Here is a 17,369-nt window from a genome sequence, read left to right as displayed (position 1 = left end):
TCCAGATAGTACTCACCCAAAAGTTCTTAAGGCACTGAGATATGAAATAACTGATCTTCCAAGATCCGGTTAGCTTAACATCTGACTCCAGGTAAATTGGTCAACAGATAGAATTAGCAAATACACACAAAGACAAATTTTGTTGAAGAAGATTCTACATTGCTTCTGTAAAAATTAGTTGTCTCTCACTAACCTTTAAAACTGTCAGAAGATACGTGGATAGAGGTGATATGTCAGAAATAATGTTTTTGGACTTCTAAAATGTATCTGACATACTTCTTCATCAGGATCTCTAAAAAAACCTTAGCTGACATGGGATAAAGTCCTCTTGTAAACCGGTAATTGGTTTCCTAGAGGCATCTGACTGGACATTGACAACAGTCTTTTCCATTCCTAAAACACCTTCCGATTATTTCTCTGGAATACAGCTGACTTTCCAGGAGTTCCAGAATAAAACCCTAGAAAAGCATATAGAGAGCAAAGAAGCACTCTTTGCAAGAATGCTGGAAAGAATGCCGAAAACTCATACAATTCAGCAATGACACCCTTTCCATAAGACTCAACAAGAATTACAGCCGCTACACAAGTGCCTATTATCAAGATAAAGACACCACAAAGTGTGAACATTTGTCTTATTTATTCAAAAGCTAAGGTATGACAAAGAGGGTTAAAATGCTGTATGCCACCTTTTTACATAAACTGCTTGACGATCTATCAGAGACTTCTTAACATGTCTCTCTGTCCAAAAACGCTCACGTACACATATCCATTAATATTTTATACACAAAGGTTTATTTCTCAAATAAACAACCCTTTAAACACAAGGAATGAAATCTAGATCTTCATCAAGATGAATCCAAAATGAAATCTTTCCAGTACTCTGTAATCACTGTTCTTGGTTGCTACTGGCTTTAACATCAAAATCAACAAAGACATGTTATTTAAAATTCATGCTACTGGATTTCTAAGCTCTGCCTCTGATCCACTCTACAGTGATCTGCAGTGTTTTAAAAATTGTACATCACCAGATCTGAACGAAGTGTGGAATAGCTGTGTACGGAACACAAAACAAATAAGAAATAAATTTACAAGACATAATCAAGTTCGTAACGAATGTAGGTGTTCTTTTCGTCATTGTAGATTCGTGGATAATGTGCTATTAGGGCATCCTGTGAACCAATGTAGATAGAGTTGTAGATCTTCCAATACACATCTCTTACTTTTCTGGCAGGATGAAACAAGCCCTAGAGGGAAAAATAGTGTAAACAGTAAGCCACTTACATTGCATCCCAAGTAATATAATCCATGTCACATTTTGAAATTGGCAGCTTATCAGTAAATCTGAATCCTGTGTTTCACAGATGTTCACAACTAGATCTGCATATACTAGGATTTAATGAGCACCTTTTCTCATTAACAAGAGAGCAAATAACTGAAACCCAGAAGTTTCTAATCCAGCCTGCATGGTGAAACACAAGACATAGGTGTGAGAGATGCCACTCTGCAGATGTGTAAACTTTCACACATACACTGTGATTGAAGCCACTGACTTTTTAGCTTAGTTGCAAGCAAAAATGAGGCACTCTACTCATTTTATTAGCATATCTTAATCAGGTATTTTAAAATATGTTTTAATTTATTATGTTATTAATGCTGCCTGTTTAATAATATTTTAACAATATCTTATTATATTGCCATTTTAAATAAAATATTTCTTAATTTTTGCATGTTGCCCTGTGTCCCTTTATTGGGAGAAAGGCAGATACAAAATAAGTAGGCAAATGAATCAACTGAAAACAGTGACAAATGTATCAAGATTCTACCAGCAAACAAATTACATTAACAGGAATAAATCATGTCCTAACTTTAAAAGTTATCAGATGATAAACACTTTCTAGTAATTCTTTTACTACTAAGAATTCACTCCAGCAGCTTTTTCAATTTTCCTGAAAACTCCTCATCTTGGTCTTTATATGCTTACATACAGTGGAGTCTCAACTTACGTTCGGCTCCACTTACGAACTTTTTGACCTATTGACTTCTCCAGCCGCAAAGTTTCACTTCGACTTGCGGCCAGAGAATCAACCTATGGACCAGAAGGGTGAGGCGGGGATAAGCGCCAAATTCAAATTTGGCACTTTCCCCACCTCCCCCTTCCAGTCCGTAGGCTGCAGGTCTAAGTGCCAAAAGCCCAAACCTGACAGCAGGCGCAAGGACGGCTTTCGGCTTCCAAAGCTGCCAGTGGGGGGAAGGCGGGGAAAGCCAAAAGCTGCTGTGCACCCGCTGTCAGCTATGGGCTTTCAGGGCTTAGAAAGCTGGACCCACTGGCCTCTTGTCATATGTAACGTTGAGTAGATTTGACTATGAATCCAAATCCTGTACCACAGTACTGTATCTTTCCTATACCTGTGGACTTTCCTATACCTTGATTTTGCCCCATGCAGGTAGGTTCATATGGAAACATAACTGCAACATTGGAACAAGCTTGAAAATTATTTTCTATTCAGCAGACTTTATTCTATTTTGCTCACACACAAGCCCCTACACACATTCTGATATAAGAAGGCTTACCTGTAAACAATACTGCAACATTCGGCAAGGTCCAATAGCAACCCTCAAGCCCTCCAGGGCTCCCATAACTGCTTGGATGACATGGGGTGATGTCTCAAATACATTGGGCCACACATAATTTAACAAGTGATTCAGAGAATCTTCACAGCCAAAGCCATACACCCCAAGAGACATGTGCTGCACCACAGCACTAGCTGTTTGTCTGTGAACAAGGTCCCTGAAAAAAACAATTTACAAGGAACATTCAGTGGCTTGCTGTAACATGTTTTGTTCACAGGATGTGCACTTGTGTATCATGAATGTACACTAGAAGCCAAATTTATTTCAGTAAAGGACAAGCTCTCGTCAAAATAAAGCACTCCAACCCTTGTTTCCTCCCAGCTACCTCATGTTTCAGAATGGCTGCCAGGCAGAGCAGCCGAGTCTTTCCCTCCTGCAGTGAAATATGGCGGCATCTTTTATTCAAGAGGGAGAAAAAGATGTACTTTGCTGGATCTGTCAATAATAGCTGTGATGCTGCTATCTGCCTAATGAATGACCATAAAGAGGTAGAGCAGGCAGAATGTGAAAGAGGTGCACCCCTCTACCACCAAGTCAGGTTATATCCAGCGGACACAGGGGGCCAGGTGTGGAAGAGATGGCAGAGAGAAGAACCAAGGAAGCAGCGAGAACACGGGGCTTTCTAGCACCTCAACTGCCTTCCTCTTTCTCCACCTGAGGAAGAGAGAGACCTCACAACCTCATCACTGCTCTTTGCCACCACCAGTCTGCTCACTGGAGCTCACATTAAAGCATCTATTGATCGTGATATACTTCCACCTTTAACATTTGTATCCATTTTTCTCATCTATGACTGGAAGGCAAATTAGTAAGTGTTTGCTTTGTTTTCTGTGCTTTCTCCTTCTTACCCATGCACATATTGAAGACTTCAAAAAGTATTTGACCTTTTTGATCACAACGGGAGTGCAAGTGTTGTGTATAAAACTTTTAAACCCCAAAAATAAAAATAAAGCAGAGAAATAAAACAGCAGAATTAACTGAACTATTAGGTATCCTAGAAAATAACTTAAAAGCTCAAGAACCTTGAATTATGCCGAGACACAGACTAGCATTACAAGTAAATCTTGCTAATTCAGTGGAGATGAGTGACAGGCCACTACACACAAACTATTTAGGTCCAACATACAGATATTTCACAGTAGCACACTGTTCCCCCTCAGTGTATATTTATCAAACAAAAATAGCAAACCACTTCTCAAAGTGCCAACTTTTCCAGTTAGGGGTATGAACTAAATTCATCGAAACAATTGTTGTTCCAAGCTTGTTTCCACCTATCTTTCAAAATGGCCCCGTGTATGTTGTCTCCATGAAAGTGGAAAACACTTAAGATTGAGGAATCAACATTCTCACTCTGTTTTTTTGTTTGTTTCAAAGCCAGCAATCCACTCACAGTTTATAGTAATTACAGTTACCTTTTTTTGAGAGATGAATCTACTTTTGTTTTTTATATGCACAGATAACACATGAAGTCTTGTTTTTCTGGTATTTAAAATGCTTTCTATTTCTGAAGGGACTTTACTATTACTTGGTAAAAGAACAGTAAACTGAAGGAAACAGAACTTTTTTAAAAGAAAAAAGCTACTCACCTGTCCATTAATGCATCTTCAAGCAATGGTGTTACAGCATAAATGTAGTCCTTTCCCATTTCTCCAATATATTCAAAGAGGAAGGAAAGAGATTTTAATACACCATTTTGCACATTCAGCTCTGGAACTCTGTATTCATTCATGAGAGCAGGCAGCACTGTGAAAGGGGAGCACGTTTCTGCTACAATAGCTATTGCTACCGTAGTACATACTCTGTTTTGTCTTTCTTGTACTTTCAAGTTGTTTAGCAATGTCGCCAGCACATCATGGGGTCTGAAATAAGATGATGGATAAAAAAAAAAATTAAGGAGTTCTGCAAGAGTTCACACTCTTTACATTGATTGAAAGTCAGTTTAGGCATAAAATGCAGCTAAGTTATTAATTCACAAAAGCTTTTTTTAAATGACTAATTTCCTAGCAGTTCAATATCTTACATTACTAAAGACTAGCAAGCTAGTACTCAGAATAACCCACTGTTAACCCCCACATTCCTCATAGAATAAAGCCAGATGCATACCACTGAACATATATTCTTATTACGTACTGTCAAGTGACTTGCAACTTAGGGTGACTCATAAACATTTAAAGCTATATATACTTACCCAATAGCTTTTGCAATATAACCAAATGTGTTCACAGTTGCTCTTCGAATAGCTTTCTTATGCGCTTTTAGCAACTCTAGCAGTTCAAAGCAGATCCTCATCCATTCTCTTGCAGAAACATATTCTGCGCCCCTAGGCAAAAGAGGAAAAAAAGTGTTTTATTTAGCTAAGTTGAGCTATTAAATGTAAAGACCTAGACCTATTTAAATATAGATGTATCTTCTCCTTAGGATGGTTAATAATGAAAACTGACTTTAATGAGTTAATTATGGTAATAAGTGGCCAAAAATATCTATTAGGCCTACAGTGTACAGAAGAACACTCCCTCTACATTACAGCCTTCCCAATTTCATTAATTATGGATTGCCATAACTATCCTTTAAAAAAAATAAAACTGTTGCCTACATAGTCTTATAAGATATGCTCCAGTATCATAAAATGTTACATAAAATTACGCAAATGTGTTTACCTATCTGCAATACGTCCAACCAGGTCAATACAATTTTCTTGCACCTTTTCATGTCTGTTCTTTAGAATAGGTGTAAGTCTTGGCAGCAGGTCTTTAATTGGAGGAGTCATTTTGTGCATACCTATACAATGGAAGAAGAGATATCTTTAAGTCTCAAACTGTTGTCTTAACATGAAGAATTCCCGCAAAAAAAAATCAAACATACACACTTACCTATGACATTCACAATGGCTTTAAGTGCTCCTAGAATGCTGCCCAATACTTCAGGATATTCTTCACCGAGGTACTCATACAGTACTACACCCAAGTGTCCCATCAATTTTTCCTAAAGACAAAAAAGGGGAAATATATAATCCAATGCCTCTAAACTAAAAGTAGATTTTAAAAAAGCTTTGAGAAAAGCAAATACCTCTTGACAGGTCTTCATTACAACTGCAGTTCGAGATATAAGGTCAGCAGCTTGCTGTCTTACTTTGGCTGACTTGTTGTTCAAACGCCACAAAACTGTACCACAGATCTGGGGCAAGTATGGTTTCACTCGTTTGCCAAGAGCATTGACCACCGTACCAAAGCCATTCAACATCACAGAGTCCTATTCATCAAAAAGTTAGGAAGCACCACAGTTTAGTATTTTCATGAACACCGTAGGTATTATTTTTACTCCTACATTCTGACAAGATTAAATCCTACGTCATCTTCATATCTGATGAACTAATTGGCAAGCAGAATGGCAATTACGAATGTTTGGTGGGAACCAGAAAGAGCGCATTTTCAATGGTTCTCTCACTCTATGACACTCCCTGCCTTAACCGACTAGGCTGGGCCCCTTCCTTATAATCCTGCCAACAGCAGGGGAAAACTTTCTTTTCAAATTGGCATTTAACTTTTAACTGAGTCTTCTGTGTGCTGTTACTATTAATATTTTTGAATGTTTTTTAAATTGTATGTATTGCCTTGTGAGATCTTCAAGATTTGTAACTTGTAACCTTATTATAACTTGCACACCACCCAGAATAATGCATGCACTAACAGTGTGGTATATAAATCAAACAAGCAAACCTTTATAAAGGTATGCAATACATACAGTCATTTTAAATTGGTTTTAATCTTTTAAAATTAATGGCATTTAACAGTCTCTTGATTTAATCTTATAATGATGATGTCTGAATTTGTTTTTGATTGTCGCATGCTGCCTTGTGCTCCTTTATTGGAAGAAAGGCAGGATATTAATAAAACAAACAAAAGCTGTAATCTTGCATCACAGCAATAAATAAAAGCAAGGAGGAGAAAATTCTACAAGGCTGGTTCCAGCTATATAAGATGCTTGTTGGGAACATTTGTTAACATAGAAATAGCTTGTGAAGTATTCTTTCCAAGATAGGGACTTCAACATCAGTTCTTTTCAAAGCAAGAAGGTTGGCATTAAGGTAGGAATGACCATATGGATTCAGTCAGAGAAGCAACTGTGCCTTGAGCCTTTCAGAGCTCTGTTCTCTGTTGAGAATATCAGAACGTGTTTCAGTCAAGAGGACAATATACCATTTTTTTAAAAAATCGAAACTCAAACGTCTGGATTTTTCCTGTCCTGACTAACACCTTTAAGTGGTTATGAACTTAATCTGGATGAAAAAAAAGAAATCATGAGTACATTCACATACCTCTGTGGTCTGTTCCTGAAAGGCATACAAAATGCCATCAATCAACTGTTCTTCTAGCTTATGATCAATATCGGCTGCACCCAGATTCCCCATGATCTTTTCAATGGTTTCCATAACCATTTTTCTGTACTGCTCAGCCTCATCTTTCAGATCATCCACAATCCTGGAAATAATTTCTGCTGCCCCAACTTTGTTGGCAAGCTCCACAGTTGTGTCAACCAACTGCAATGTACAAGTAAGTAATGATCAGTTTAGAAATTATTCTGAAAAAATCACCAAAAAAATCACATACCCATTTGTTCCCAAAGAGAAGCAAATGTACAGTACATTTAGGGATAAAAACAGCTTTTGGTGAGCATTAAAAGTACGTTTTAGAGACTGTAGACATGTGGCCTAGATAGAAACATGACTGCTGTAAATGTGGAAACAATCACACAGTCCATAAACTGTAAATGGGTAAAAAGCCAGTCTTCTTTGTGTGCCCTACAATTAATTATTCAGATAATTTTCAATGTAATTCATGCGTGTTTGTTTTTGTTTAAATCCTTCTCTGTTCCATGACACTTATGCTCATAGGACTGCATGTAGCTGTCCCCAAAAAAACAGGATACTTAGAACAAATGCACAGCTTTTGGTAATGATGCAAAAAGATTTAATATAAGAGGGTCTATATTTCAAGGGCACATTTAAAATCTGAAGGGTTTATTAGATTTTTTTTAGTGTCTGACATCAACATGTTCCTTATAGTTCTTATACTATTGTACTGAGGCATGCAAAAAAATAATTGAAACAAGTGATGGGTAAAGACTTCAAGAGATGTAAAAGTTTGCCCGAACACTTGTACTTTACATAGCTTTTAATCTCCTACGTGCTGTAACAATCCACTGATTTAGCTCAAAGGATGTTTTCTGGCTCTGTATCATAGCTATCCTTCAAAACTGTTCTTTACCTATCCTTATCTATAGATTGGAAGTACCTGTCTGTAATTCCTTCGGTCCAATGCCATTCTGTGCTGCCAGAAGTGCTTGAAAAATGGGGGTAAGATTTCTGTCTTAATGTAGTTTGCTTCAACACCATCTGTGCCACAGCACTGCTTTACTACCTGAAAGAAAACAAACAGGCAGTATGAATCTCTCACTATTCCAGAAGAAAACGTTATGCCACAGATTGTATTATATACCAACTTCAAACAGACAAAGTAAGCCAGAAGAACACAGTATTCATGTCACAACATGCTAGATCAGAAGTGCTACGAGATCAACCAAGAGACTATGCAAAACAAAGTTGGAACTTAATACATGCTTGGGCCCAGGGTCAGACTTGAAGATAGGGCAAAATGATTGATGGGCTTTGTCTTTTTTGTTGTTGTTTTTTTCTCTTCTCTTTTCACTTTCAACGCTCTCTGGAGTCTGGGAAAGCTGGAATGTAATGAGGTCTGAACCTCTGTCCTCAAAGGGGTTTGGGGTGTCTGTATTGTATTTTAGATATGTGTTTGTAGTTGAAATAAAATTTACAAATAAAAAAAAGAGGGTAACATATCACAACATGCTAGGAACAAGACCCATGAAGCTGCTCATTTAAACACCAGTTCAACTATGACTCACTCTGCTGACTTTAGGTAAGCCACTCTACATCTCAACACATGCTTCTGCACTTTGGGATAAAATCTGGTCTACTCTCAAGGTTCGAAACCTTGTGTGTTTAAGAGTTCTAAGATGATTATGGGTGTGCATGCACAAAAAAGTGAACTAAAGTAAAAAGACATTAAAATTTTGCAGTTTGAAAAATTTGTTTACGTAAGTTACTGCAAAAGAATTTGCCAGCTCTGTCAGGGCAGGCTCAATGAAATATAAACAATAGTGGCAACTGAATGAATGTTTGCTTCTGAATAAATGTTCGGGTTAGAATTTGTAAGCATAGACATGAGACTATCATAAATAACAAGAGAATGAATGAGAAATTGTATGATCTTATAGCATCGCCTTTTTGAAAATATAAATTCATGAGATGTAGGATTTATATAGCCAACTTATTTCTGGACCAGCAGTTGTGACAAGTAAAAAGAATAAATCAAAAGTTTGAAAAGGACAATCAAAACATATGTTCATCAATGTAGTTTTCCCCATCCAGGAAATAGAGTAAGACTGAAGGGTATGAAAATTACATTATGGTGACTCACAAAGGAATTTCTTACTATCAGCACACCTGAGTAAGTAGATTAGAAAATGTTTATAGTAAGAAGAAAAACAATTGAGAAAAGGTATAAAAATAGTTGAGGACAGATAGCCAGATATTCTTTGAAGAAAGAGGGAAAACTACACCAAGCAAGCATCACTAGAAGTAAAGATAAGGAAGAGGCACAGAAAACACACAGAAGACACCGTTTACCCTCCATAGACATTAAGTGCTATGGCCAGATATTTTTCTGTGTGTTTTCTTAACATACTTAGAGGCTGAATTTTTCCTCTAATACATATTTGCTTTTATTATTTATTTTATTTATTTATTTATTTATTTTATTTATATCCCGCCTATCTGGTCGGTTAAGACCACTCTAGGCAGCTACTGTATTGTATTTGATATATAAGTACTGTTAAATAATATTTGATGTTACAATGCTTTTATTTTTAAATGAGGTGTTCTAAAAATGTATTTTCTGCCTTCGTAGGTCATAAGCTCCTGGAGTTTTAAAATGTAACTTAAAATATTATTTTTGATATTTTGTTATATTTTTTGTTTATATTTTGTTAAGCCTGAAACTTAAATTCAGAGGGGGGAGAGAGAGAGAGAGAGAGAGAGAGAGAGAGAGAGTGTGTGTAAGTAATTGAGCCTACAGTTTCCTCACAATTGTAAGACTGTCTTCAGTATATTTTGACTTACTTTCTGAAGTAATTTTTTACATATGGAACACACAAGCAATGTAGATGAATAAAGACTGAAGAATTAGACAAGCTATCTGGAGTTGTTACAACGTTGAAATGACTTATACTTTGATACTCTGATGAATATTGTTATTATTGTGCTTGTTTGGTTTCATTCTGGAATTAACCCTTAACTTTGATAAATGCCAGCTGCGATGAACACAGGCTTCTGATTTTTCCCTGGAGGTCTATGGAATTTCTGTAGAGCTCCTAGGGAGAATCAAGCACCTAGTCTGACACTACCTTTCAGCATTGGTGCTTATATATTATTAAGCACTTGTGTTCTCAAGGTATGTGTAGCATAAATATCAAATATTACACCTTTCTCACTTAAGAACAGATCTGAACTTTTTATCAATTATGAAAAACATGCAACTATTGCTCTCACCAATTAGAAGTATAGATTCCTTACTTACTTATAAAACATCGGAATTTTTTGAATGTTAATTGAAATTTCACATAATACTACTTTTATTCCACATAGATAACTATGCATACCTTCAACACAATCTTTTTCATTTCTTCATCAGGAGACTGGAACTCTCTGATAAGGATCAGCATGACTTCCCTGGTATAGTAGTTGGCATACTCGGCATCCATGAGTGGAATAAGATATCCAATAGCTTTCAGAAAGGCAGCCAGACCCTATTGATGCATCAAATGTTATTATGATAGAGTGTTATCACAACAGAAAATATATTCACAAGAAAGATTAACCAGATACCACCCATTAAATATGGGCTGATTGGTAAAAATCCAGATTTACCTTTCCTCTGTGTTGACGTATACCCTTCCACAAGGGCTTCAGAACCGAATCAAAGGACTCGATACCATAGGGAGTGGCTGCTTCAGCTAAAGCAGCAATAGCCAAAGCACTGATGGTGCGTACTTTCTGCTGCTCATCCACCAATCCTGCAAAACACACATTGCACATTCATGTTTCAGAGTTCCAACTGAGATGAACAAACATACTCGCTTTGATATGGCCTCATCCTCTTGCAAACCAAATGGCTTCTTCTGTTTAGGAAGGAGATCCTGTTCTGATGGATCCTCACAACCAACTGGGGTTGTTTATTGGAGGGAGCCCAAGGGGTAGAGAGTCAAAACCAGGCTCCCACCTTTTTCCACTGGAGGACACTCAACACAAGGGTTGTCTAGATTCATTGCATCTATTTACTAAAGTATCTTAGCATGTTCCTCTTCAATGCTATGTTTAAGGCAGATCACACAATAATCATGTTAAAACATCTGAGTTATAGCTGAAGCTCAACAGGCAAGTAAACATTGATTATTCTGACTTATGGTATCTCTCCTAAGGTTTTCCTGCTATACTCTGAAGTAGTTTATCCATGGCTTCTTCTAATGGCACCTTGGAACTGGGCAGCTTGCCCAAGACCATGCAGGCAGAGCATGAAATCCCTCCAGCCACAAAGACTTTGGATGGTTTCAGCTCAACTCTTTCCTAGGAGACACAGTGAGGATTCAGGCTCCAGCTTCACAGATGGGCAGACCAACCTACTGTGCTATACCAGCTATTAAAAAAAGGCCTTTACAGAATAGGCAAGCATGTCCAAAGTCATCCAAATACAATGTAACCTAACAATAATAAATCTAATCTAACATATGAGATACTACCTCTCTTTTCCACACCTTTGAAAATGCTATCTCTAGTCCACTAAACAAGTGGAGGGGAAAAGCAGGGAAGTATACAGGCTTACTCTGTCACAGGCTCCAATCCTAGAACAAAATAGACTTCCAACAAGTTGATACTCATACTGCAGACTAGCCTGCCTTTTAAAATTAATTTATGTGCAGGAATAAAAGGAAGAAAACTAATCCTAAGTGAAGATTTAGCAACAAAAATTCACTTCATTGTTCAGCACAATCAACAAAATGTATATTGTGTTGAAACAACTAGAAGGGAGAGAGCATGGATCTCTTATCACCCATGCTGCCAAGTACCTGCTTCCACATTCTGTTTTGAGCAACACAGAACAGACCTCAACACATTTCAAATTAAACAGAAATTCAAAAGTATCTTCAAACAACATTGATTTGTATAAAATGTCGACATGGCTCTTTAATTAGCAAAGAAACAAGCAAACACCCCTGCTTTCCTGATGTTAATTTTACACAACCCTGCTTTCAAATTTCCCTTATTTTAATTTTACACAAGACACTTACCATGCTCAATAATTTCAACCAAACTCCTGAGATGAGGCAAAATCGCACAGCCCATCAGAATAGCAATCTGCTGCACAATCTTGATACCCGTGTGCCTGGCTTGCCAAGACTTCTTGCTTTTGCACACAGCTTTCAAAAACGGCAAAAGAGATGGAATCCCCAGAGCAGAGGCAACGACAGCAAAGGCTCGAGCTGTTGTGTTACGAACATATTCATCCATGTTATCAATATCAGGTCGCATAGTAGAGATCATTGTTGCCAGTCCAGCAGCCTGAAAGACAAAAGTAGTAAAGAGACTGTCTTTGAAGATATGTAGATGGAGCTTTATAAAGCTGTATTATGTATTTGGCAAAACTGCTTTTCCATGTTGGTGTTTCATCATTTGCCATGGACATTCCTACCTTCAATGTGTACATGCATACAATCAATTTTAAGTATACAAACTGCTCCATACTTCTAAGCCCAATCTTTACGAATGTTACATTGTTTATTTTAAAAAATCATAGTGTATTACCTTAGCCAAGTTGGAAATAATCTCTCTGCCTTCAACTCTGGCATAGTAGTCTTCATCAATCAGCAATGGTTCAATCACCACAAGAATCTGGAAAAAATTTAATAGAAGTTAAAATCCCAGGCCTCATGCAATCACATCTTTAAAATAAAGCTAATTTCTATACATCTAGATCCAAGAATATGGCTCATTTAACTTCAAGGTTGCATACTTTCCAACTGCTGTACGAAGTCTTTCACCTTGTTTACATTCAGACTGTAAGCCAGTGATAAACCACTGTCCATGTCTAGCACTTGACAATAAAGTAACACTACATCAAAATGTAGAAATGGTACATAGTAATCTCATAGCTATAAAACAGTTACGTCAGAACTTTAGTTAATAATTTCAGAATTTCCAATATAACCAGTTTTTTTTTTAAGGACATGACAAGTGTAAGAAAGATGTTTGAACACTTGGCTTGAAAACAGTGTTACATGAATCACATGTAACACTGAGAATATAGTATTATTGTTCACAAGTCTTGCTGAATCTTAGCAAAGTGAACTTCACCATTCTCCTGGCTTGTTTAACTGGAGTTTGTTTCAAATAATAAAGCCCAGTTCATAAGGAGTAAGAAGCCAGGAAATGGGAAATTGAAATGGAATCACAGTTTATTTCTATTTCTGACTATGTGGGAAACAGACAGGAGGGGCAACACGCAAACCCAATACTGTGTAGGCTCACAGAAACTTGAATGCATGATGCCAAATTTTGGCTTAGCATGATGTGACTGCACCACAGTAGTCTCCATTTATAGATTATGTAACTATAGCTATGAACCTACAACACAAAGGCATCTATAATTCCAGATATATACATTACAGTCTCCCAAAACAGTGGAATAAACTAGAAGTATTACATTTTAAGGAAACACACCTTGTGCACATAGGGTCGGACCAAGTCATCCAGTTTATATAAGATTCTGTCAATAACTTTCACAAGCAAATGACGTTCTTGATCTTCAAGAGTTGGTGACATCAAAAGGGGTAAGATCTGATTAAATAGGGGCCCTGCTCCAAATTCACGAGCTTTATCAGTAATCTGTCGTAAAGCAGCCTACAGAAACAAGAAAAAAAAGTGTTAGTGAATTCAACCTGTCTTCCATTTAAATCCCTAAAAGCAAATTAACTTACATAAAAGGACACGAGTATCAACCATTTAACCTAGCAGGCAATATTTTAAGAATAATGGTCTTATGGCTTTGAAAAAAACACCTTTGTTTTACAGCGATAGTAAGAAAAAGTTTGTCAAATGAGCATATGTGAAAGATAATGGAAGAAAGAAGTGAAACACAGTAGCAAGGCAAACAAAAGATCAACTGAGCAAGAGTACTGCAGGCAAGAGAGAAAGATACCAGAGAAACTGGTCTATCTTACCTTCCTCATTGGAGGGGTGCCATTCTTTATCTTCAGAAGCAATTTCATTATTTTTCTCTCTTTCTGTTCCTCTGGACTAAGTGTTGATTCGTCAACATCAACCTGCAATTAGTTACAAGTGCATTGATTAAAACACATTTTAACACACCCTTCCCAGTGCATAAAGTAACAATGCTGTCAAACCAAATCTCACCAGTAGTTTATCGAAATACTGTATATCATCTGGTTTCAGGAAAGGAAGATTTCCTGAAGGCTGGTCATTGACACTCTTCATGGTTCTATCTTCAGTTTGCATGTGGAATCCAGTCATACCACCCAGAGGTGTGGGAGTTGCTGTAAGTTTACGGGCTGGAGTACGAATAGGGACATAACCAGCAGGAGGTGGGAGAACCTAAATGGAAAAATAAACAAGCAATTCAATTACAGAGATTACAAAATACAAGCTACATGTCAACTAGGCTTCTACATACACGTAAAGATTCAACATGGAGAGATTCAACACCTCAAAGACTTCCATGTATGATCTGGCATTTTAAAGTCCCTTCCCGCCTGCGCGGAAGGGCAAGGTATGGGCAGTATACAAGGTCCCCAGTGGATGCATATAATCTGCTGGTGCAAAACTGTGATCCCTAGTGTACATAGCTCCTTGTCACTATTTAAAAACTTGATATGTAAGGTATTCCCACCCATCTTTTTGATGTAATAACCAAATTCTCCCCAGAGTATTCCTTTCTGGTTCATCAGCGGACCTAGTTAACACTTTTTGGTGTGTGTAGGATCACTTTGGTTTGGTCTGTTTCCAGTGGGTGTGAGTGCTGCAGGCAGGCTCTTCACAGGACCTTGAGAAACAAAGCAAACACACTTCTGGGAGGAAGCTTGCTGTTTAAAGTGATATAGTGAATATTCACTTTTTGTTCACTTCCACTGCCCATCCAGAGAGCCAAAGAAGTAATTAACTTGAAAATATATTGAAGTAACTTGCCAATATCTTGAAGTTAATCCAAAGGCTAATGCGGACCAAACAGAGTTATTTGATGTCCATATACTTTTTGGATGAGAGGATCGCACGAAATGGCATACTGGACCTACCACCAACTCTATTTAGCCCACACCAGCTCAGCTATGTAGACAAGCCTATACAGGAAACAATTCTACTGGGCTGGTTTGATTTGCTCCCTTTAGAAACCCACTCTAACTCTGAACTTACATACAGTAATTTTAAAACATAATAATAAAGAACTACTTATGGAATTATTCTATTCCGAAGGCTTTGTTACTACTATAAATAGATAACATTTAATAGCTTCCACCTAACTTCCTATTAAATAAAGCTCACAGCTAGCACTGGGCAGGAACAGGAAGCTTAAGTGAACCTACGCCCAAGCTCAGCCTCAGCCTTCCAGTTAAGACCTTTCACCCAGATGAGCAACATTTAGGTGTCTGCAAGGCAGAACTCACAGAATGGGATGTTATGGGATTTGTAGTACAAGAGATCTGAAAATCCCTTCTCAAATACGGAGTTTGAGTGGACAAACACAGATTATGCACAATTTTCTGAACATTATAAAACTACTCTGCCATGTTTTCAGTACTCATCCCCATAAAATATAATTAGTGGTGCCTCGCTTTACGATCACTCCGTTTAACGACGAAACCACATTACGACAAACTTTTGGCGATCGCTTTACAATGTTTCCTATGGGGGAATTTCGCTTTGCGATGATCGGTTCCCTGCTTCGGGAACCGATTCTTCGCAAAATGATTATTTTCGGACAACAGATCAGCTGTTTCAAAATGGCTGCTGGGTAAACAAAATGCCCCCCAGCTGGGACGAATTCCTTGCTGCACAGGCAGCAAAAATGGTCGCCCTATGGAGGATCTTCGCTGGACGGTGAGTTTCCAGCCCATCGGAATACATTAAACGGGTTTTAATGCGTTTCTATGGGCTTTTTAATTTAGCTTTACGTTTTCGTTCTACAGCAATTTCGCTGGATTGAATTAACGTCGTAATGTGAGGCACCACTGTATGTAAGAAAAATACTGTACTGTTATTCTAAATATTTTAGAACATGTATTCGCTTTCCATCTTGAACAATTTGTTTATTTTTTTTCTTTTTGTTATATTTATATGTCGTTTTTATGTGTTGGAAGCCGCCTAGAGTGGTCGCAAGACCAGATAGGCGGCATATACTGTATTTTTCGCTCCATAAGACACACCTTTCCATAAGATGCACCAATTTTTAGAAGAAAACAGGAAAATATAATCTGTTCTCTTCGCTCCGTAAGACGCATAGATTTTCCATCCCCCTGTTTTGTGGGGGGAAAGTGTGTCTTATGGTGCAAAAAAATACGGTAAATAAATAAATAAATATCCTGATAAAATTATTTCTTTGTATAGCTCTTAATTTGTTTTAATATAGAACAGAATTACATCATGTCTGAAATCCTGTTCATATAGCTATGCTGTGTAAAACTGATGAAGTCACCAGCCTGTGGTGATTTTTCAGGAACAAACAAAGAAAAAATCCAATTCAAACTGCCCACCTCATCCCCAACGTTCTGAGGTTTCCATGGAATCCCTTTTGTTGTGGGGAAGCCATTACCAGCTGCAGGACAGGGACAATTTTTGGAAATTAAAAGAAGCCCCCCCCCTCAATCTTGTGGCTCGCAACAGCTTCCCACAATGGAAGGGATTTTATTGGAGCATCGAGACCTTTTTCGGGGGGAGGGGAGATAGAGTTTTATTTCTGAGAAAACACACTGCACACTAATGCTATGTGCCACAATTTGGGCTTCTTACATACCCTGTAGCCCTCAGGAAACATGGCATCCAGTTCCTCATCAGAAAGAGGTCTATTTCTCTCATCTATTTCTCTCTCCCATCGCCATGCTTGAAGTTGTTCAGGAGTCATGCTCATGATATGACCTGCATTGAAACGAAGACAGTAATTTGATTTTTATATGAGGGAAACTGTCTGTTCAATCATATGAAGCATCTCAAGGCAAACATATATACCATATTTATGAAAACAAACTTTCAGATTCTATTTACTGTATTTTTCCCCCGTGTATAAGACACCACCATTTATAGGACACCACCCACATTTCTAACCCAAGTGGAGGGGGAAAGAGATCAAAGCAATTCTGCAGCTACACAATCATTTTGATCCCTTTCCCTCTCCAAGAAAGGGGAAAGCAGGGATAAAAGCGATCCTGCAGTGCTTTGATCCCTTTCACCTTCCATTTGCGAAATGGGGCTTAGCAAGAAAAGGGGAAAGCAGGGAGGGGGCAAGTGATCAAAGTGCTACAAGATCCTGACTGTAGAATCTAGGTCTCAGGATTGAAGGATGCCTGTTTGCAGAAGCAATGTATGGGCTGTTTTGTTCTCT

General features: G+C 37.8%; 1 protein-coding gene across 4 annotated transcripts in view; it reads right to left on the bottom strand.

Annotated features, from left to right (window-relative positions):
* Positions 1 to 622: 622 nt before the first annotated feature.
* The window catches only part of SF3B1 (splicing factor 3b subunit 1), a 35,700-nt gene continuing 18,953 nt past the window's right edge, over positions 623 to 17,369 (bottom strand). For 2 of the 4 annotated variants that reach the window (XM_020795352.3, XM_020795353.3), the window contains 17 exons: positions 16,785 to 16,906; positions 14,174 to 14,371; positions 13,981 to 14,082; positions 13,481 to 13,660; positions 12,566 to 12,652; positions 12,052 to 12,322; positions 10,634 to 10,779; positions 10,366 to 10,512; positions 7,923 to 8,048; positions 6,947 to 7,168; positions 5,698 to 5,880; positions 5,502 to 5,613; positions 5,289 to 5,409; positions 4,820 to 4,951; positions 4,218 to 4,490; positions 2,572 to 2,788; positions 623 to 1,244 (listed from right to left, as the gene is read on the bottom strand). In XM_020795352.3, the coding sequence (XP_020651011.1) occupies positions 1,086 to 1,244; positions 2,572 to 2,788; positions 4,218 to 4,490; positions 4,820 to 4,951; positions 5,289 to 5,409; positions 5,502 to 5,613; positions 5,698 to 5,880; positions 6,947 to 7,168; positions 7,923 to 8,048; positions 10,366 to 10,512; positions 10,634 to 10,779; positions 12,052 to 12,322; positions 12,566 to 12,652; positions 13,481 to 13,660; positions 13,981 to 14,082; positions 14,174 to 14,371; positions 16,785 to 16,906 (2,798 nt within the window). In that variant the 3' untranslated portion in view covers positions 623 to 1,085. Of the gene's footprint in view, positions 1,245 to 2,571; positions 2,789 to 4,217; positions 4,491 to 4,819; positions 4,952 to 5,288; positions 5,410 to 5,501; positions 5,614 to 5,697; positions 5,881 to 6,946; positions 7,169 to 7,922; positions 8,049 to 10,365; positions 10,513 to 10,633; positions 10,780 to 12,051; positions 12,323 to 12,565; positions 12,653 to 13,480; positions 13,661 to 13,980; positions 14,083 to 14,173; positions 14,372 to 16,784; positions 16,907 to 17,369 lie in introns of those variants that run through there. The other 2 variants (XR_013538419.1, XR_013538420.1) reach the window with 1 other exon arrangement.

The sequence above is a fragment of the Pogona vitticeps genome, chromosome 1 (assembly GCF_051106095.1).
Source record: "Pogona vitticeps strain Pit_001003342236 chromosome 1, PviZW2.1, whole genome shotgun sequence".
NCBI classification, from domain to species: Eukaryota; Metazoa; Chordata; class Lepidosauria; order Squamata; family Agamidae; genus Pogona; species Pogona vitticeps.
This window is presented reverse-complemented; position numbering and strand designations above follow the sequence as displayed.